This window comes from Hibiscus syriacus, unplaced genomic scaffold (assembly GCF_006381635.1).
Source record: "Hibiscus syriacus cultivar Baekdansim isolate YM2019G1 unplaced genomic scaffold, ASM638163v2 tig00111191_pilon, whole genome shotgun sequence".
Classification (NCBI taxonomy): domain Eukaryota; kingdom Viridiplantae; phylum Streptophyta; class Magnoliopsida; order Malvales; family Malvaceae; genus Hibiscus; species Hibiscus syriacus.
The window spans coordinates 2,744,270-2,766,818 of NW_024063010.1; the positions used below are offsets into that span (position 1 = coordinate 2,744,270).

The 22,549-nt window shown below is 38.1% G+C and overlaps 1 protein-coding gene across 1 annotated transcript; it reads right to left on the bottom strand.

The window, feature by feature from the left end:
* Positions 1–728: 728 nt before the first annotated feature.
* Positions 729–4,002, bottom strand: LOC120155422 (sodium/calcium exchanger NCL-like). Its single transcript, XM_039166977.1, has 7 exons — positions 3,590–4,002; positions 2,549–2,734; positions 2,180–2,361; positions 1,947–2,092; positions 1,586–1,862; positions 1,200–1,508; positions 729–1,115 (listed from the first exon to the last, which is right to left on the bottom strand). Exons 1-7 carry the CDS (start codon positions 3,975–3,977, stop codon positions 867–869), a joined length of 1,737 nt encoding a protein of 578 aa, XP_039022908.1. The 5' UTR covers positions 3,978–4,002; the 3' UTR covers positions 729–866.
* Between the last annotated feature and the right edge of the window lie 18,547 nt (positions 4,003–22,549).

Here is a 22,549-nt window from a genome sequence, read left to right on the forward strand (position 1 = left end):
TTTTAGTACCTAGTCATTAAAAACGGAACTGCATTTTTATGGGTAAATTATATCATTTATCACTCAATTATCTTATCACTCCTATTATGATACTAAAGTTTAAAAATTTTCAATTTAACTACTCAACTTTCAAATTGCTCATATTTTAATCACTCTAGTTTATTTTATTAATAATTTTTGTGACATGATTTTTTTTTTATTTTTTTTATTAATATATAATTAAAAATAAAAAAATTGAAAGTTAGAGTGATTGTAATAGGAGTAATTTGAAAGTTAAGTAATTAAATTAAAAAAATCAAACTTTAATGACCAAAATGGGAGTGAGACGATAGTTGAGTGATGAATGATGCAATTTGCCCATAAAAAATGGTGCCATGTGCAAATCACCTGTTAAGTTTTTAACAATGTGGTACTAAAACGAAAAAAAAAACTAAACATTAGGTATGATTTTAAAAAAATGAAGGTTTATGTAGTAAAACTGACCAAAACTAATAGTTTAAGTACTAAACGCATAAGTTTACCCTATTAAAAATAATCAAATAAGACTAAATTTGAACTGATTTAACATTTAACTCTATCAATGTTCGAGTTTATTTGAATCTTTTTCTTATTAAAATTTGCTTATTTTTTGTCTTAATTGTGAGACTAATTCAAACTGGTCCATAAAATGAAGGGACCTGATAGGTAATTTTACCACCCAAAACAACAAAACGGAAATCATACACAAATGAGGAAACTTGAGCTTTAGTTGTTATTAGATGAAGTGTTGAACAAAGAGAAAATCAGGAGTCTCTCAGCTGAACCATGGAAATCAAAACAAGTAGCTGTCCTCTACACCAGTCGTTACATTCATCAATCTATGCGAATTACGACCAGCCGAAGACATAATCGAGAACATATACGAGCCCCAGCGAGAACGGATAAAGGATGAAAGCGACCGAACACGTCCACAGCGGGAACGTTGTTCGGAAGCTGGCGAATGCGCCCATCACAAGGCAAACGATAAGAATTACCAACACTTCCGACGAGAAATCCCACATTAATCCCCTAATGTAAACGAGTGCCAAGAAAACCGATAGGCAGAGGACGTTGTTCATCGTTACTGCCCCATAGAGCTGCATCAGAAGTCAATCGATCGATCAGTCATGTGATTGTGCCGACTTGGCTAAGCAAACAAGTGGTGTGACACGAAAACAAACCTCGGAAAATGTCAAGGATGCAGTCCTCTGCTTCTTGCGGCTGGCGAAGATGATGGCCGATACAGCTTCACTCGAATTGGTAGCCAATGGCAATGCAATGAATGAGATGAAAAATGATGGGATGCTCGTCGCCGTGGAGAAGTTGTCGACCGCGTCTACCAGTGGATCTGCAAACGCAGCTGCGATGAGGGTACCTAGTAATAACATTAGTACGGCTTTGAAGGAGATCCATTGAGGGTTTTCGACACTCTCGGTTACCTCGTCGCTTTGTTCCTCCGACCCTAACAAAGTATGTTCTATCTTTGTTTGCTGCATAAGTAATCCTCATAAGTCATTCAGTCAGCGCTAAGCTATGATCATAAAGAAGTCGTGAATGTTACACTTACCTGGTGAAAATCGTCGATAAACTTAAACGTTCTGGCATTAGGTTCACGATAATCACCCCCGGTTCGCCTTGCCTCGTAAATCCACTTTGTGATTCCTCTTATAAACTCATCCTCTTGAACGAGAGAGTCAAGGGAGGTATCGAAATCTTCCAGTACTTTTCTCACAGCATCATCTCGATCCAAGTCGATCTCTTCGAACCGGATTCCTATAATCAACGCTCTCAGCTCAGCAGGCGAAAGAGCACCATCGTGATTCTCATCAATCGTCTCAAACAACCTGTAGTTCACAGAGCACATAGATGTTAACAATACAATATACAGTGAAGAGCAAGTTCATCTCGAATCGGAACTCGAAACTCACTTCTTTATGATCTCTGCGTTCGGTTCGCCGTCATCGGTAAGAAGCCTTCCCAGAGAATGCATCTTCAAGTGCCTTAAAATTCCGGACATGACATGCTTGTGCTTCACGAAAGCAAGCCTTCTTCTCTGGATCCAAGGCTGAAACACCTGCAAAATACACATAATAAGAATGTTAAAAAGAAATATCAGGACATATGATGATGATGGAATTCCTTACCGGAAAATAATATTAACCTGATAAATGCAATACGAAACCAACATCGAGATCGAAACGATAAGCGCAATCAAAACGGCCAAGTGTCTTCCCGAAGTTGAATTGAGAATTTGTGGCAGTTGAACAATAAGAAACGGGATAACTGATATAGCCATTATCCTGGCAGCATAGCATGTCCAAATATCAGTGCTAACACCAGTTTCTGCAAAATCCGACAAGCGTCCGGTTCCGGTTACGGTTACGGATATTTAAAACGATACATTTAGAGTTTAAACTACTTGGCCACATGATTTTGGCCATTACAGGACATAATGCATGGTAAAACAAACTCAACAACTTACAGGGCCAACTAACAAAGAACAACGTGAAGCATAGGCATAGCCGTGTACCTGTTAAGCTAATCCCTTTCGTATTCGACCCGTCGACTGCAAACGAATCACGGAGATCACACCTGCCGACGACCACACAGGATCCCCATATAACCGTGAGAAGCATGACGGTGGACCCTGCCAACAACCCCATTCCAACGGAGACTTGGCCTTGAGCAGTTTCCGCCGTTCCGGAAAGTCCAGACACTGGAAGAAAACAAGAATGCCAATTAAAAACAACAGCCAGACGAACCGAGGGGAGACTCGGGCTGTAGTCCTTAAAATTTTCAAATTATCATATATTTAGATATTTTTTTTCTCTCTTAAAATTTTAGAAATTCATCTCTTTACCTGCAAACGTTTGATTCTGTCCAACAAAGATCCATATGCAAAAAAATTAAATGCATGATCCAAAAGCAGAAATGGATAAATGGATATTAAAACACTTAAACGGGAAAACATTAAACACAAAATCCAACTGACATCCTGAAAGAATGGCTAAAATATGTTGGAAGTCTATGTACCCTTTAATCATTTGAAATTTAGTCCTCCAAGATTTATTTTCAAGAAACTAATCCCTTTATTTTTCAAAAAAAATAAAAATTTAAGTATGACTGTTAACAAATAATTCTATCAATTTTCATTGATTCGACATCTTAAAATTTAAAAAAAAAAATACAAACTTGTAAGCTAAAAAAAGAGTCGGTCGCTTGGATTTTTCGAATCAAAAAATAAAGAGAATTCCTGAAAATCAAAGAGTGTAGGAATTTGGAACAACCCAGAAAGGAATTATGTTCTGAACCTGAATTTAGCTGATCTTCCATATCTAAAAGCTTAAAATTTGCATAACATTAAAGCTTATTTATATTATGATTCGAATCTCTCAGTTTCCTTAAGCAAGAAAAAAGGACGACAAGATCTAAACTTTTCGACTTTCCGCCCTTTATGATGAGCCAAACGGTGGAGAACTAAATGTATTTTTCTCGCATTTTCCGGACAAACAAACATCATGATAAAAGTTTCTGAAAAGGAAAAGAAAGGGAAAAAAAATATAACAGTTACCGAGGATAAGCATTGCATCGGGAAGAGCTCCAAGCATGGGCAAGAACAATCCTCCTACAATACCGGGACCGAGGATCTCAAGCAAAAGCTCGCTTCCATTGGACAAGTAAGTGGCGGCTAAATACATAAGGTATCCATAAACGATAATCAAAAACAAGTTTCCCAGAACCGTGGTGGTACAGGGTAAGAACCCATACGACTGCTCACACGTTTCCTCGGCCGAAACAAGCGGCTTGAGGAGGAGGTAAGGTTGGTTTTCGACGGTGGAGATCCCATCGGAGACGAGACCTGTCGGGGACGAACGGCCGGTGACGAAGCGAGCGTGTAACGAGAAAGAAGACAAACAAAAGGTGAAGATGATAAGGAGTAGGAAATGCTTGGGAGTCATTTTTCGGTAATGGGAATTTTTCTATGACATCGGAAAATGATTGAAATTTGGAGATTGAAAAGAAACGTCCGAGTATGTATATAGGAATGAAAAGTGGCTGGAAACTGGGCGAAAGTGAAGGAGTGTTTGAACCGTGTGTAAGGATGACGATGACCATGATGGGTGAAATAGTAATGGGATAAACAGAAAAAAGTTTAAGGTAAGTGTTAAGTATTATTACCAAATTATTACTTGTTAATTAATATTATTTTATACCTCATATTAAGAATAGGGATGGTAACGGTCGGATTATGGTCGAGTTTTTTTGTCAACGGCCTTCAACTTGAAAATATGTATCATTTATTCGAATTCAATATGAAAATTATATATCTTCTCTCCAATCGGACTGGAAAAATATATAAATCCACTCGATCCTGATCAAGCTCCAATTTTTAGATGAGAAAATCACCTCAGTGACCAAAAAAAAAGTTATAATATACGATTTTAACCAACTTTTTTTTGGATTTGCCAAAATGACCAACAAAATCGCAACGCGAAATAAAAATCGCAACGCGATCCCCAGAATCGCAAATCAGTTTCCAGAATCGCAAATCAGTTTCCAAAATCGCAACGCGATTCTTGAAAATCGCGATGCGATAGTACAAATTCGCATTGCGATTTTCCATAATCGCAACGCGAATATGAAAATCGCAACGCGAACACATAAATCGCAACGCGTATCCGTAAATCGCAACGTGTATCCGTAAATCGCAACGCGTATGGGTAAATCGCAATGCGTATCCGTATATCGCAACGCGTATCCGTAAATCGCAACGATAATACATAAAATCGCAACGCGTATCCGTAAATCGCAACGCGATATTTAAAGCGCCATTATAATCGCTACGCGTATTTTATTTTCAAATTACAAAAAGAATATTAAGACAAAATCCCGTAATCGCAACTCATAACCTAAAACCTAAAATCACAACTCAGTCCCATCTCCATCTCTCACTCTCTACGGCGAAGAAATCCGTCCCCATCTCCGAAGATTTCCGTCCCCATCTCCGGCGAAATCCCTCACAACCATTCACGGTCAGAAATCCCTCACAATATTCAGAAATGGAAAATCAACCTCCGAGGGTTAGTTTTTTTAATTATTTTTATTTTGAAATGTTTGCATTATTGTAGGTTTTTCATATTGAAACTGATGATAAGTTTACTGGTCATTTCAATAATAGATTAACCATTTCACTTAGATTTCATTTCGCGTTACGATTCTGTCGTTGCGATTTTCATTTCGCGTTGCTATTCTCTCGTTGCGATTTTCAAGTTAGTATTGTCTTTGTCTTTGTTCTGTCTTTTGGTTGAAGTAATGCAATCCATTCAAGTTTCAATTTGCAGAAGAGTCGCAACGAGATAAATGAAAATCGCAACGAGAGAATGACTGTCGCAACGAGAGAATCGCAACGCGAAATGAAAATCGCAACGAGAGAATCGCAACGCGAAACCAAAATCGCATTGCGATTTTCATTTCGCGTTGCGATTCTCTCGTTGCGATTGTCATCTCGCGTTGCGATTCTCTCGTTGCGATTTTCATTTCAACCAAAAGACAAAACAGTGTTGCAAATTTTAGTTTCAAGAATAAACTACTACTTTTTGTTTATTGTTTTTGGTATATCTTCACAGTGTAGTTTTTGGTATATCTAACTTGGTATGTTTATTGTTTTTGTAGAATTTTTTTTCGGCTCAATTGACCTTGAGAAATAAAGTCAGCCTGGCCACTACAATTGCAAAGAAGCTTTCACCTGCTCAAAGACAATTGTTTGAGGAAACCTGCTTCGGGCCATGGCTGAGAGTACAGCATCCGGTGGAGATGCTAATTTGACCCATTTGTGGCTTCAGACCATGACATCAAATCTACCCGACAGTATACAACGTGGTGAGGAAGAGATATGGTTTCATTTTCCACCAGCGTATACTTGCTTTGGGCGGAAGGAGTTCTGCTTAATCACTGGTCTACGATTCGGACACGATGATGTAGGCCGGTACACTCGTCATATCGCCCGCCCATCATGGTTATCCCGGGTTTTTCCGGATGAGTCAATGGAGAAGCCGAACCTACATGTTGACGACCTGAAGAAATATTTAATAAGAAAGCTGGTTTCACTCGGATGGAAGACGTCGATGTTGTCCGAGTATGCCTTCTACTACTTGTGTATGCCGGCTTTTTAGGCAGAGAGGCCAGACAACCTATTCATCGGGAGCTAATAATATTGGTAGAGGACCTGAATGCATGGAATCTGTTTCCGTGGGGTTCGTATATATGGAAAGCTACCTGGACTAAGTTGTCGTCTGCCTTTGATGACCGCAAAAGTTTGCGGGGCGATGGGTCCAAATACACTTTGTCAGGCTTTGTTTGGGCCTTTAAGGTAAGAATTTCTATATAATGTTTCTAAAATTATAATTAATTATTTAACAATTACTAATTTTGTTATTATATTGTTTGTAGATTTGGATATTCGAGGCTTTCCCCAGCATGCGTACATATGCAATAAAAACGTCAAATGATATTCCCAGGGCTATTTCCTGGAAGAGGAAAACTCTGTTGGATTGGGAAGACTTAATACCATATGCCACAATAAATAATGTAAGTTAACACAAATACTTTCATATAATATAAACAAGTTATTAATAGTAGACGTTTAACTTTGTTTGAGTTTTTATTTTAGGAGGCCAACATTCCATTACAAAGACTGACACCCACGGAGGAAGAGCTTGCCACTGATTGGTGGCAAGCTAGTCAGAATTTTTTGATGGCACGGATGATGAGCAGCATCCACTTCCTCCAATTCGAGAGCCATCACCTCACCTAGAGCCATCACCCGATCGAACCGACTATACACCTCTAGAACGAGAGCCATCACCTATCCCGTCACATCATCGAGCCTCTTCTCCACCATCACCTCATGATAGGCGACCGGCAAAGATGCCACGACTCCTATCTCCCTGTTCTCCACCTCCACCTCAACGGGATGAGTCAAGGGAGTTACGTGATGAGGTCAATGCCTTGCGTGAGGAGATCGGTACTCTACGCGATAACGATGGTGCATGGCGTGTGGAGGTGTCAACTTTACGTGGTGAGGTTGCCGCTCTACGTGAGATGATAGTATCGTTGCAGAATGAGGTTCATACTCTACGCAACGAGGTAAGTTTAAGATTTTCCATATTTAACTTAATGATAAATTTACTCGTAATTTCACTTAGATTAGCCATTTCACTTAGATTGCTTAGTAAATTTATTCGGTTGCTGCAATTCTGCTAAACTGTGTATTCTTTAACACTGTGAAATAGTATTTGTCTTTGTTTTGTCTTTTGGTTGAAAGTAAATTTGTTCGGTTGCTGCCAATTCTGCTAAACTGTGTATTCTTTAACACTGTGAAATATATTTGTCTTTGTTTTGTCTTTTGGTTGAAAGTAAATTTGTTCGGTTGCTGCCAATTCTGCTAAACTGTGTATTCTTTAACACTGTGAAATAGTATTTGTCTTTGTTTTGTCTTTTGGTTGAAAGTAAATTTGTTCGGTTGCTGCCAATTCTGCTAAACTGTGTATTCTTTAACACTGTGAAATAGTATTTGTCTTTGTTTTGTCTTTTGGTTGAAAGTAAATTTGTTCGGTTGCTGCCAATTCTGCTAAACTGTGTATTCTTTAACACTGTGAAATAGTATTTGTCTTTGTTTTGTCTTTTGGTTGAAAGTTTCAATTTGCAGAAGAAGAAATAGTTTACTTTCGCAACACGAAACTTAAAATCGCAACGCGAAACCAAAATCGCAACGCGAAATGAAAATCGCAACGACAGAATCGCAACGCGAAACCAAAATCGCAACGACAAGATCGCAACGCGAAACCAAAATCGCATTGCGATTTTCATTTCGCGTTGCGATTTTCATTTCGCATTGCGATTCTGTCGTTGCGATTTTCATTTCGCGTTGCGATTTTGGTTTCGCGTTGCGATTTTAAGTTTCGTGTTGCGAAAGTAAACTATTTCTTCTTCTGCAAATTGAAACTTGAATGGATTGCATTACTTCAACCAATAGACAAAACAAAGACAAATACTAACTTCAGGGTATTAGTTTGAAACATATTTTCTTTGTTATCTGATGCATTTTGTGAACTATGATAGAATAATGACTTGGGTGAATACAATGCAAGTTTGAAACATATTTGTCTTTGTTTTCATTGTTTAAATATCATGTCTGTTTATTTACTGATTTTTGTATTTAATTATTTAGCGGCCGATAGAGTGGATGCTTTACGTCGGGTTATGCTTGCACGACGGAGTTCACGCATCAGACAGCGTGCACGTGCTATTAAGTCTCCGTACACCCCAATAGTGCGAAGACACCGCAAGAAGAAGCCCGACTCGCCTGTCATCCCTCAAGAGTCCACTCCTATCGTTGAAGAGGCCCCCCATATCATTCCTCGAGAGTCCCCTCCCACCGTTCAAGAGGCCACTGTCATCATTGAAGAGGTCCCTCCCACCATTCAAGAGCCCGATTCACATGGCGTCATATGTAGGCTTCTTGAGAAACCCTCTGACGTGCCGGACATGATGGATTCAAGTTGGCTCTCGTATGAGTTACCGGCCAGTACCATACCGGTATCTGAAGAGGAGAGGGAACAACTACCGGACACAATTTTGGATAACACCCTTTGGGCTAAGACCGCAGTTGATTTTATCTACATGAGCGGAGCAAGGGTGTTTCACTGACATATGCAAGCTCACCGATGATATCTTTTTGTTGCTTGAACGGCCTTGGTGGGGCGTATTATTAGGGGTCGAAGACAATGGCTATTTCGATGGGGGGGTAAGTCTTATATTTTTCTTATATTTCAATTTGATTAATTTTTTTTTTAAATTTATGTAAGTCACTAATATATGTCTTTTTTTGTAAAACAGCATATCGATGCGTGGGTGACACGTCTTCTAATAATAAGAAAACTTAAGAAAAATAAAAATATACGATATACAATAATGCCGACGTCTTTTCACGCCGTTCACTTGAAGAATGCACGAGATGAATCATTGATTTGGGCAATGGACAAGCTAAACTTTATCCTGCATGGTGGGAGGTCGATAAGGTTAGTATTTATTTTAGATTGAGTTTAAAGGTTTTATGAAATAAGTGCGCAAATGAATGAATTATTACTTATGATTGCAGGTGTTTATCCCTGTTTTGGAACGTAAACATTGGATTCTCGTCGAGCTTCAGCTCCCATCCCTTAAGACAATAGTGTATGACAGCATGATAAATTACATATCATTGGCTGATTTAAGAGATGTTATTAAGGGATGGAGCTCTCATTTGGCTAAATTCTTGGATGCGATCAATTATTGGACTCGTTCTGGAAACAAGAAGCCAAAGAAGCTCAATATTACAGTTATTAGAGACGAGACCGCGCCACAACAAACGAGCGGAGCCAGAGGAGATTGTGGTCCTCTCGTATGCTTGGCGTTGGAGCGTTTGACGACGGGAAGCATCAAGTATCTACCTCCCACCGATAGAGATAAAGCTGCAGTAGGCTTGTGGTTTCGGCATTATGGCTAAATCGATATATACGAGACGCTGCCTACCTGCTTCCGCGTTATAAAAAATGTCCATAAACAATGGTAAGTTTATATACTTTTGGTTTGAAAATGTTTGGTTAAGTAACTAGAATTCAATAATTTGCTGTTTGTAGGTTTTAGATGTGTAGAAAGTGTTGTTTGAACAAATGTTTGGTTTCTGCAGGTTAATCTCAGAAGTGAACTGCGTGAAAATGATGTCGAGCTGCAAAAGTTGATTCAATAGTTTAATTGATTGTTTTTTGATTGTTTAATTGATTTGTAAAGTTGATTCAATAGTAGATGATCGGAAATAAGAATTATTGCTTATTTTTTGATTGTTTAATTGATTTGTAAAAGATGATTTGTAAAAGTTGATTTGTGTAATTGATGCGAACATAATTCTTATTTGTGCTTGTTTAATTGATTGAAATGTAATGTTGATTTTGTTGATTTCAATCTGCATTATGTTGAAGGCAAAAATGACTATCGCAATGCGAAATGAAAATCGCAATGCGAAATGAAAATCGCAACGAGAGAATCGCAATGCGAAATGAAAATCGCAATGCGGAAATGAAAATCGCAATGCGTTTATAATTTCGCATTGCGATTATCTCGTTGCGATTTTCATTTCGCATTGCGATTTTCATTTCGCATTGCGATTCTTTCGTTGCGATTTTCATTTGCATTGCGATTCTTTCGTTGCGATTTTCATTTCGCATTGCGATTTTAATTTCGCATTGCGATTCTGTCGTTGCGATTTTCATTTCGCATTGCGATTTTCATTTCGCATTGCGATTTTCATTTCGCATTGCGATTCTCTCGTTGCGATTTTCATTTCGCATTGCGATTTTCATTTCGCATTGCGATTCTCTCGTTGCGATTTTCATTTCCGCATTGCGATTTTCATGTTGGGATTTTCATTTCGCGTTGCGATTGTATTTTCCGTGTTGCGATAGTCAAATGCATGCCTAATAGTGATAACAACTGAATAACAAGAGTTGGTTAAGTCAAAATGGTTGGCCTGAGTCATTAATTCAACTGAAAATGTTAAAAGTTCACACATAAATCCACATAATACAACGTTTGCATTTAAAAATCACCTAAGTTAACAGTCTCAAAAGGTGAAGCCAATCGTGATTGGGATTTTAAAGATGATTGCCTTTTGCTTGACACCATATGAGCTTTGGATTTTGATGAGGATCCATATTTTGGTAGAGGAAAAGATGATTTTGATGGCACTGGTGATCCACATGTCAACCTTGTATGACCACTTTCCTTGCACCGACTACATGTCGATCTCTTCTTCTCTTCACCCTTAGACGGTATACGATCGTGACTTTTTGGTCGGCCAGGTAGCCTTCGTCCATGGCTGGTGGCAAAACTGTTTGTAAGTCATCTGGTATGTCCCACTCAGAAGGATGTGGAATAGGGTAGACATCTCGGCATAAGTCTGTCGATAAACTTCTGTAGTGTAGCAATCCATAGCGTATGCGCTTGAATCATCTTGGTTTAAATGAAGAGCAACTTTTATAACATGGCCACACGGATAACCAGATGTTTGCCATTTCATACAACTACACGTCTTTGCATTTAGATCGACTAGCCCATTTAAGTTATTATCCAGTACTTGAAACAAGTGTTTGAACATGGTTCAACTCTCCATGACGTTGACTTCACAACACGTTTCGTTATCTTTTTTTCAGTCCATGGTGTAACACGATGTTCCAATGTTCCTGTAAATTTAAATAAACAATACTTAGTAAAATATATAAATATGATAAGTTACGAATTCAAAGAAATAATACCTGCATGGTTTCTTTTCTTGTAGTACCACTGTTGAATAGAGGCTCGAAAAAACTCCATTAACATAGTAATGGGTAATTTCCGGGAATGACGACTTAGAGCGTTGATTGATTCTGCACTATTAGACGTCATGAAACCATATCTTGCTCCAAGTTGATGTACTCTTGACCATCTTTCAAACCCGACATCTTCTAGTGTTTGAGCACACTGAGGCAAAACACGTCTTAAACAATTTATATGCTTATTGAAATCCACTTCCCGATAAGCTTTTACAGCCTTCCAGTATGTCCATTTGTGCTTTTTTATACCAGCAGACCTTGATTTTAGATTTCTATACAAATGAACACCACAAAGTCCATGAAAAGCATCTGGGAAACACCTTCTAACAGCGTTGTCAATTGAGTTTGCCCTATCGGATATGATTGTCAGATTGCTAATAGGACCTATGCAATCCCTAAGATGCCCCATAAACCATGTCCATGAATCAGAGGTTTCAGATTTGCCAACCCCGTAAGCTATTGGCAATATCCCATTGTTAGCATCCATGGCTACTGCTAATAAGTTTACTCCAAGGTATCGACCTTTCAAATGTGCTCCGTCAACTATAATAACTGGGCGCATGCAAGTAATAAACGAACGAATCTACAAAATAATATACACAAGAAATATAATCATTTAAATGTGAAATGCATGTAACTACAAAAATGAGTCAACAAAATTATATTGATTTACTAACCGTAGCACCAATGGCGATAACAGCAACTCAAAGCGTCCATCTCTATCTGTTTTGATATGAGTTACCGACCCAGGATTTTTCAGCTTTAATTGTGACAATAAGCCGGCAGTTGGGCAAACGATGCTTCTGGCGACCCCCTCAACAATTCCAAGGCATAACATTTGGCTCTCCAAGCTTGAGAATATGATATACTAATCTTGAACCGAGCATTCATGTCAGTCATAATTTCATGTCCCCGATATACCCTGCATTCAAAAACATTAACTCAGCCAGAAACCACCCAACACCTTTTTGTTTGCCTGTCTATGGTGAGGAAAAACTTGGGTTCTTGAACATGTATGTTTATCAATAAAAGTCCTAACTTGAAACATTTTGCAATCTTTTATTCTCTTTGCAATCATACGCCACGTACAGTTTTTGTCAATCATACACCTTGTTTCGAAACGATCTTTGCTTGATTTGTTAACTTTTAGTTGATAGCCATCTTCCACACATTTCGTATATAAAGCTATCTTCAAGTCTTCCTTTGTATCAAAACAATCATCTTTCTTGATACGAATAACTTTTGTGTAACAATCAACTGCTTTCTTTATCAACTCTTCTTCCGGTATCTGAAGTAATTCTGGCATATTCCAGTTATACGCCCGTGGCATTTTCTTTTCTTCGGGGACTTTTTCTTCTTCTTTTTTCTTCTTCAGGATTATATGAATTACAGAATGGATGTTCAACATGTTCATTCACAGTCGTAACCTTCCTCCTCATTATCATCAACATTACATTCTCGGCAACGGCTGTTTCATCATCAAAATTCGGGTATTGACCAATATCAATCATTACACGCATGGTCTGTTTCTTCTTCTGAAACTCATCAAAATCCGTGTATTGACCAATATCAAAGTCCGGATATTGACCAAGACCAAATTTCGAATACTGACTAGTACTCACAATTTTTTCTGTTGGCTCATCATCGTCTAACTGGTCAATACGAAAACCGAATTTGGTGTTGAAAGTTGATTGGGATTTGGATTAGAGAAAGGTTGTGGTTTTGAGAAAAACTTAGTTGATTACTACCCGCTACTGACCCAACAATACTACTTCTAGGTTCAACAACATACAATGTAACATCATCTTGTGAAACACTAATGTAAGCAATGAATCGTTCAACATCTTCATTGTCGGTTAACAATAAACTTTACCATTTCTCTGATAAGATAGCCTAAATCCACTTAGGGGCTCTAAATTCAATTTATTTGAAACACGTAGCATTAGAGTTTCATAAGTTAACTTTTGTAAAGACAATTTTAGTTGAAGATTCATGGTAAAGGCATATATTGTAAAACACCATGAACATTATCCCATGACCCTCCAAAACATAAATCTATCCAAACATGATCAACATTAGATGATTTCATGGTTGTAAATTAATTTACTAAACAGACGAGCTGCGAAACTAAAACCTGTTGCCGGATTGGGAAGGATGTCGTTGGATATAGGAACGGATGTCGCCGGAGAGTGATAGATGGAGATGGAATGAGTTGCGATTTAGGGATTTAGTTTATGATTTCAGTGTTATATACCCAAAATTTCAGTGTTGTGATTTACAGATTCTCGTTGCGATTTACGGATTATCGTTGCGATTTACAGATTCTCGTTGCGATTTACGGATTATCGTTGCGATTTACGGATACGCGTTGCGATTTACGGATTATCGTTGCGATTTACGGATCGCGTTGCGATTTACGGATACGCATTGCGATTTACGGATACGCGTTGCGATTTACGGATACACGTTGCGGTTTACGGATACGCGTTGCGATTTACGGATACGCGTTGCGATATACGGATACGCATTGCGATTTACCCATACGCGTTGCGATTTACGGATACACGTTGCGATTTACGGATACGCGTTGCGATTTATGTGTTCGCGTTGCGATTTTCATATTCGCGTTGCGATTATGGAAAATCGCAATGCGAATTTGTACTATCGCATCGCGATTTTCAAGAATCGCGTTGCGATTTTGGAAACTGATTTGCGATTCTGGGGATCGCGTTGCGATTTTTATTTCGCGTTGCGAATTTGTTGGTCATTTTGGCAAATCCAAAAAAAAGTTGGTTAAAATCGTATATTATAACTTTTTTTTGGTCACTGAGGCGATTTTCTCTTTTTAGATTTTTTTTTATCACTGATAGTTAAACTAAATATATTTATTATTTAATTACCAAAATTATAAGAAGCTTCTAATCGATTTTGACCCCAAGAAGGAAACTTCTACGGATTTGGAGATGCGAAATCTGGAAAATGAAATTAATAGGAGTAAAAGTCATGTCTGATGTAGCTTGGGAACGTTGAAATTGGATATTATAATTAATATATTGGATTATAGAAAAGAAATAATCATGGAAATTAGACATTGCAGATATTGTCACTGATTTAATTTAAACTCATAAATAAGATTTTAAGTTTAATTTTTATAAATAAAATAATCAATTAGAAGAGTTCTACTTCTAATTTATTAGTTTGACATAAAGTTCGATTTTAAGTATAATCGAGATTAATATAAGAGAAAATCGCCTCAGTGACCAAAAAAAAGTTATAATATACGATTTTAACCAACTTTTTTTGGATTTGCCAAAATGACCAACAAATTCGCAACGCGAAATAAAAATCGCAACGCGATCCCCAGAATCGCAAATCAGTTTCCAAAATCGCAACGCGATTCTTGAAAATCGCGATGCGATAGTACAAATTCGCATTGCGATTTTCCATAATCGCAACGCGAATATGAAAATCGCAACGCGAACACATAAATCGCAACGCGTATCCGTAAATCGCAACGTGTATCCGTAAATCGCAACGCGTATGGGTAAATCGCAATGCGTATCCGTATATCGCAACGCGTATCCGTAAATCGCAACGCGTATCCGTAAACCGCAACGTGTATCCGTAAATCGCAACGCGTATCCGTAAATCGCAATGCGTATCCGTAAACGCAACGCGTATCCGTAAATCGCAACGATAATCCGTAAATCGCAACGCGTATCCGTAAATCGCAACGATAATCCGTAAATCGCAACGAAATCTGTAAATCGCAACGATAATCTGTAAATCGCAACGAGAATCTGTAAATCACAACACTGAAATTTTGGGTATATAACACTGAAATCATAAACTAAATCCCTAAATCGCAACTCATTCCATCTCCATCTATCACTCTCTCCGGCGACATCCGTTCCTATATCCAACGACATCCTTCCCAATCCGGCAACAGGTTTTAGTTTCGCAGCTCGTCTGTTTAGTAAATTAATTTACAACCATGAAATCATCTAATGTTGATCATGTTTGGATAGATTTGTGTTTTGGAGGGTCATGGGATAATGTTCATGGTGTTTTACAATATGCCTTTACCCATGAATCTTCAACTAAAATTGTCTTTACAAAAGTTAACTTATGAAACTCTAATGCTACGTGTTTCAAATAAATTGAATTTAGAGCCCCTAAGTGGATTTAGGCTATCTTATCAGAGAAATGGTAAAGTTTATTTGTTAACCGACAATGAAGATGTTGAACGATTCATTGCTTACATTAGTGTTTCACAAGATGATGTTACATTGTATGTTGTTGAACCTAGAAGTAGTATTGTTGGGTCAGTAGCGGGTAGTAATCAACTAAGTTTTTCTCAAAACCCCAACCTTTCTCTAATCCAAATCCCAATCAACTTTCAGCACCAATTCCGGTTTTCGTATTGACCAGTTTAGACGATGATGAGCCAACAGAAAAAATTGTGAGTACTAGTCAGTATTCGAAATTTGGTCTTGGTCAATATCCGGACTTTGATATTGGTCAATACACGGATTTTGATGATGTTTCAGAAGAAGAAACAGACCATGCGTGTAATATATTGATATTGGTCAATACCCGAATTTTGATGATGAAACAGCCGTTGCCGAAGAATGTAATGTTGATGATAATGAGAGGAAGTTACGACTGTGAATGAACATGTTGAACATCCATTCTGTAATTCATATAATCCTGAAGAAGAAAAGAAGAAGAAAAGTCCCCGAAGAAAAGAAAATGCCACGGGCGTATAACTGGAATAGCCAGAATTACTTCAGATACCGAAGAAGTTGATAAAGAAAGCAGTTGATTGTTACACAAAAGTTATTCGTATCAAGAAAGATGATTGTTTTGATACAAAGGAAGACTTGAAGATAGCTTTATATACGAAATGTGTGGAAGATGGCTATCAACTAAAAGTTAACAAATCAAGCAAATATCGTTTCGAAACAAGGTGTATGATTGACAAAAACTGTACGTGGCGTATGATTGCAAAGAGAATAAAAGATTGCAAATGTTTCAAGTTAGGACTTTTATTGATAAACACATGTTCAAGACCCAAGTTTTTCCTCACCATAGACAGGCAAACAAAAAGGTGTTGGTGGTTTTCTGGCTGAGTTAATGTTTTTGAATGACAGGGTATACGGGGACATGAAATTATGACTGACATGAATGCTCGGTTCAAGATTAGTATATCATATTCTCAAGCTTGGAGAGCCAAATGTTATGCCTTGGAATTGTTGAGGGGGTCGCCAGAAGCATCGTTTGCCCAACTGCCGGCTTATTGTCACAATTTAAAGCTGAAAAATCCTGGGTCGGTAACTCATATCAAAACAGATAGAGATGGACGCTTTGAGTTGCTGTTTATCGCCATTGGTGCTACGGTTAGTAAATCAATATAATTTTGTTGACTCATTTTTGTTAGTTACATGCATTTCACATTTAATGATTATATTTCTTGTATATTATTTTGTAGATTCGTTCGTTTATTACTTGCATGCGCCCAGTTATTATAGTTGACGGAGCACATTGAAAGGTCGATACCTTGGAGTAAACTTATTAGCAGTAGCCATGGATCTAACAATGGGGATATTGCCAATAGCTTACGGGGTTGGCAAATCTGAAACCTCTGATTCATGGACATGGTTTATGGGGCATCTTAGGATTGCATAGGTCCTATTAGCAATCTGACAATCATATCCGATAGGGCAAACTCAATTGACAACGCTGTTAGAAGGTGTTTCCCAGATGCTTTTCATGGACTTTGTGGTGTTCATTTGTATAGAAATCTAAAATCAAGGTCTGCTATAAAAAGCACAAATGGACAACTGGAAGGCTGTAAAAGCTTATCGGGAAGTGGATTTCAATAAGCATATAATTGTTTAAGACGTGTTTTGCCTCAGTGTGCTCAAACACTAGAAGATGTCGGGTTTGAAAGTGGTCAAGAGTACATCAACTTGGAGCAAGATATGTTTCATGACGTCTAATAGTGCAGAATCAATCAACGCTCTAAGTCGTCATTCCCGGAAATTACCCATTACTTGTTAATGGAGTTTTTTTCGAGCCTCTATTCAACAGTGGTACTACAAGAAAGAAACCATGCAGGTATTATTTCTTTGAATTCGTAACTTATCATATTTATATATTTTACTAAGTATTGTTTATTTAAATTTACAGGAACATTGGAACATCGTGTTACACCATGGACTGAAAAAAAGATAACGAAACGTGTTGTGAAGTCAACGTCATGGAGAGTTGAACCATGTTTCAACACTTTGTTTCAAGTACTGGATAATAACTTAAATGGGCTAGTCGATCTAAATGCAAAGACGTGTAGTTGTATGAAATGGCAAACATCTGGTTATCCGTGTGGCCATGTTATAAAAGTTGCTCTTCATTTAAACCAAGATGATTCAAGCGCATACGCTATGGATTGCTACACTACAGAAGTTTATCGACAGACTTATGCCGAGATTGTCTACCCTATTCCACATCCTTCTGAGTGGGACATACCAGATGACTTACAAACAGTTTTGCCACCAGCCATGGACAGAAGGCTACCTGGCCGACCAAAAGTCACATCGTATACCGTCTAAGGTGAAGAGAAGAAGATCGACATTAGTCGTGCAAGGAAAGTGGTCATACAAGGTTGACATGTGGATCACCAGTGCCATCAAAATCATATTTTCCTCTACCAAAATATGGATCCTCATCAAAATCCAAAGCTCATATGGTGTCAAGCAAAAGGCAATCATCTTTAAAATCCCAATCACGATTGGCTTCACCTTTTGAGACTGTTAACTTAGGTGATTTTTAAATGCAAACGTTGTATTATGTGGATTTTATGTGTGAACTTTTAACATTTTCAGTTGAATTAATGACTCAGGCCAACCATTTTGACTTAACCAACTCTTGTTATTCAGTTGTTATCACTATTAGGCATGCATTTGACTATCGCAACACGGAAAATACAATCGCAACGCGAATGAAAATCCCAACATGAAATCGCAATGCGGAAATGAAAATCGCAACGAGAGAATCGCAATGCGAAATGAAAATCGCAATGCGAAATGAAAATCGCAACGAGAGAATCGCAATGCGAAATGAAAATCGCAATGCGAAATGAAATCGCAATGCGAAATGAAATCGCAACGACAGAATCGCAATGCGAAATTAAAATCGCAATGCGAAATGAAATCGCAACGAAAGAATCGCAATGCGAAATGAAAATCGCAACGAAAGAATCGCAATGCGAAATGAAAATCGCAATGCGAAATGAAATCGCAACGAGATAATCGCAATGCGAAATTATAAACGCATTGCGATTTTCATTTCCGCATTGCGATTTTCATTTCGCATTGCGATTCTCTCGTTGCGATTTTCATTTCGCATTGCGATTTTCATTTCGCATTGCGATAGTCATTTTTGCCTTCAACATAATGCAGATTGAAATCAACAAAATCAACCATTACATTCAATCAATTAAACAAGCACAAATAAGAATTATGTTCGCATCAATTACACAAATCAACTTTTACAAATCATCTTTTACAAATCAATTAAACAATCAAAAAATAAGCAATAATTCTTATTTCCGATCATCTACTATTGAATCAACTTTTACAATCAATTAAACAATCAAAAAACATCAATTAAACTATTGAATCAACTTTTGCAGCTCGACATCATTTTCACGCAGTTCACTTCTGAGATTAACCTGCAGAACCAAACATTTGTTCAAACAACACTTTCTACACATCTAAACCTACAAACAGCAAATTATTGAATTCTAGTTACTTAACCAAACATTTTCAAACCAAATAATAACTTACCAATTGTTTATGGACATTTTTATAACGCGGAAGCAGGTAGGCAGCGTCTCGTATATATCGATTTAGCCATATAATGCCGAAACCACAAGCCTACTGCAGCTTTATCTCTCTCGGTGGGAGGTAGATACTTGATGCTTCCCGTCGTCAAACGCTCCAACGCCAAGCATACGAGAGGACCACAATCTCCTCTGGCTCCGCTCGTTTGTTGTGGCGCGGTCTCGTCTCTAATAACTGTAATATTGAGCTTCTTTGGCTTCTTGTTTCCAGAACGAGTCCATAATTGATCGCATCCAAGAATTAGCCAAATGAGAGCTCCATCCTTAATAACATCTCTTAAATCAGCCAATGATATGTAATTTATCATGCTGTCATACATTTGTCTTAAGGGATGGGAGCTGAAGCTCGACGAGAATCCAATGTTTACGTTCCAAAACAGGGATAAACACCTGCAATCATAAGTAATATATCATTTGCGCACTTATTTCATAAACCTTTAAACTCAATCTAAAATAAATACTAACCTTATCGACCTCCCACATGCAGGATAAAGTTTAGCTTGTCCATTGCCCAAATCAATGATTCATCTCGTGCATTCTTCAAGTGAACGGCGTGAAAAGACGTCGGCATTATGTATATCGTATATTTTTATTTTTCTTAAGTTTTCTTATTATTAGAAGACGTGTCACCCACGCATCGATATGCTGTTTTACAAAAAGACATATATTAGTGACTTACATAAATTTAAAAAAAAAAATTAATCAATTGAAATATAAGAAAAATATAAGACTTACCCCCCCATCGAAATAGCCATTGTCTTCGACCCTAATAATACGCCCCACCAAGGCCGTTCAAGCAACAAAAAGATATCATCGGTGAGCTTGCATATGTCAGTGAAACACCCTTGCTCCGCTCATGTAGATAAAATCAACTGCGGTCTTAGCCCAAAGGGTGTTTATCCAAATTGTGTCCGGTAGTTGTTCCCTCTCCTCTTCAATACCGGTATGGTAACTGGCCGGTAACTCATACGAGCCAACTTGAATCCATCATGTCCGGCACGTCAGAGGGTTTCTCAAGAAGCCTACATATGACGCCATGTGAATCGGGCTCTTGAATGGTGGAGGGACCTCTTCAATGATGACAGTGGCCTCTTGAACGGTGGGAGGGGACTCTCGAGGAATGATATGGGGGGCCTCTTCAACGATAGGAGTGGACTCTTGAGGGATGACAGGCGAGTCGGGCTTCTTCTTGCGGTGTCTTCGCACTATTGGGGTGTACGGACTTAATAGCACGTGCACGCTGTCTGATGCGTGAACTCCGTCGTGCAGCATAACCCGACGTAAAGCATCCACTCTATCGGGCCGCTAAATAATTAAATACAAAATCAGTAAATAAAACATGATATTAAACAGTGAAAACAAAGACAAATATGTTTCAAACTTGCATTGTATTCACCCAAGTCATTATTCTATCATAGTTCACAAAATGCATCAGATAACAAAGAAAAATATGTTTCAAACTAATACCCTGAAGTTAGTATTTGTCTTTGTTTTGTCTATTGGTTGAAGTAATGCAATCCATTCAAGTTTTCAATTTGCAGAAGAAGAAATAGTTTACTTTCGCAACACGAAACTTAAAATCGCAACGCGAAACCAAAATCGCAACGCGAAATGAAAATCGCAACGACAGAATCGCAATGCGAAATGAAAATCGCAACGAAAGAATCGCAACGCGAAATGAAAATCGCAATGCGATTTTGGTTTCGCGTTGCGATCTTGTCGTTGCGATTTTGGTTTCGCGTTGCGATTCTGTCGTTGCGATTTCATTTCGCGTTGTGATTTTGGTTTCGCGTTGCGATTTTTTTAAGTTTCGTGTTGCGAAAGTAAACTATTCTTCTTCTGCAAATTGAAACTTTCAACCAAAAGACAAAACAAAGACAAATACTATTTCACAGTGTTAAAGAATACACAGTTTAGCAGAATTGGCAGCAACCGAACAAATTTACTTTCAACCAAGACAAAACAAAGACAAATACTATTTCACAGTGTTAAAGAATACACAGTTTAGCAGAATTGGCAGCAACCGAACAAATTTACTTTCAACCAAAGACAAAACAAAGACAAATACTATTTCACAGTGTTAAAGAATACACAGTTTAGCAGATTGGCAGCAACCGAACAAATTTACTTTCAACCAAAGACAAAACAAAGACAAATATATTTCACAGTGTTAAAGAATACACAGTTTAGCAGAATTGGCAGCAACCGAACAATTTACTTTCAACCAAAGACAAAACAAAGACAAATACTATTTCACAGTGTTTAAAGAATACACAGTTTAGCAGAATTGGCAGCAACCGAATAAATTTACTAAGCAATCTAAGTGAAATGGCTAATCTAAGTGAAATTACGAGTAAATTTATCATTAAGTTAAATATGGAAAATCTTAAACTTACTCGTTGCGTAGAGTATGAACCATTCTGCAACGATACTATCATCTCACGAGAGCGGCAACCTCACCACGTAAGTTGACACCTCCACACCCATGCACCATCGTTATCGCGTAGAGTACCGATCTCCTCACGCAAGGCATTGACCTCATCACGTAACTCCCTTGACTCATCCCGTTGAGGTGGAGGTGGAGAACAGGAGATAGGAGTCGTGGCATCTTCTTGTCGGTCGCCTATCATGAGGTGATGGTGGAGAAGAGGCTCGATGATGTGACGGGATAGGTGATGGCTCTCGTTCTAGAGGTGTATAGTCGGTTCGATCGGTGATGGCTCTAGGTGAGGTGATGGCTCTCGAATTGGAGGAAGTGGATGCTGCTCATCATCCGTGCCATCAAAAAAATTCTGACTAGCTTGCCACCAATCAGTGGCAACTCTTCCTCCTGGGTGTCGTCTTTGTAATGGAATGTTGGCCTCCTAAATATAAAAACTCAAACAAAGTTAAACGTCTACTATTAATAACTTGTTTATATTATATGAAAGTATTTGTGTTAACTTACATTTTATTGTGGCATATGGTATTAAGTCTTCCCATCCAACAGAGTTTTCCTTCCAGGAAAATAGCCCTGGGAATATCATTTGACGTTTTTATTGCATTGTACGCATGCTGGGGAAAGCCTCGAATATCCAAATCTACAAACAATATAAACAAAATTAGTAATTGTTAAATAATTAATTATAATTTTAGAAATTATATAGAAATTCTTACCTTAAAGGCCCAAACAAAGCCTGACAAAGTGTATTTGGACCCATCGCCCCAAACTTTTGCGTCA

Excerpts from the sequence above, each read along its gene's own strand:
- LOC120155422 (XM_039166977.1), bottom strand. The coding sequence starts at position 3,977 with ATGACTCCCAAGCATTTCCTACTCCTTATCATCTTCACCTTTTGTTTG. Across the intron at positions 2,093-2,179 it reads TTTCGTATTGCATTTATCAG|GTGTTTCAGCCTTGGATCCA; the intron begins GTTAATATTATT and ends TGTATTTTGCAG. Across the intron at positions 1,863-1,946 it reads AACGCAGAGATCATAAAGAA|GTTGTTTGAGACGATTGATG; the intron begins GTGAGTTTCGAG and ends TGTGAACTACAG.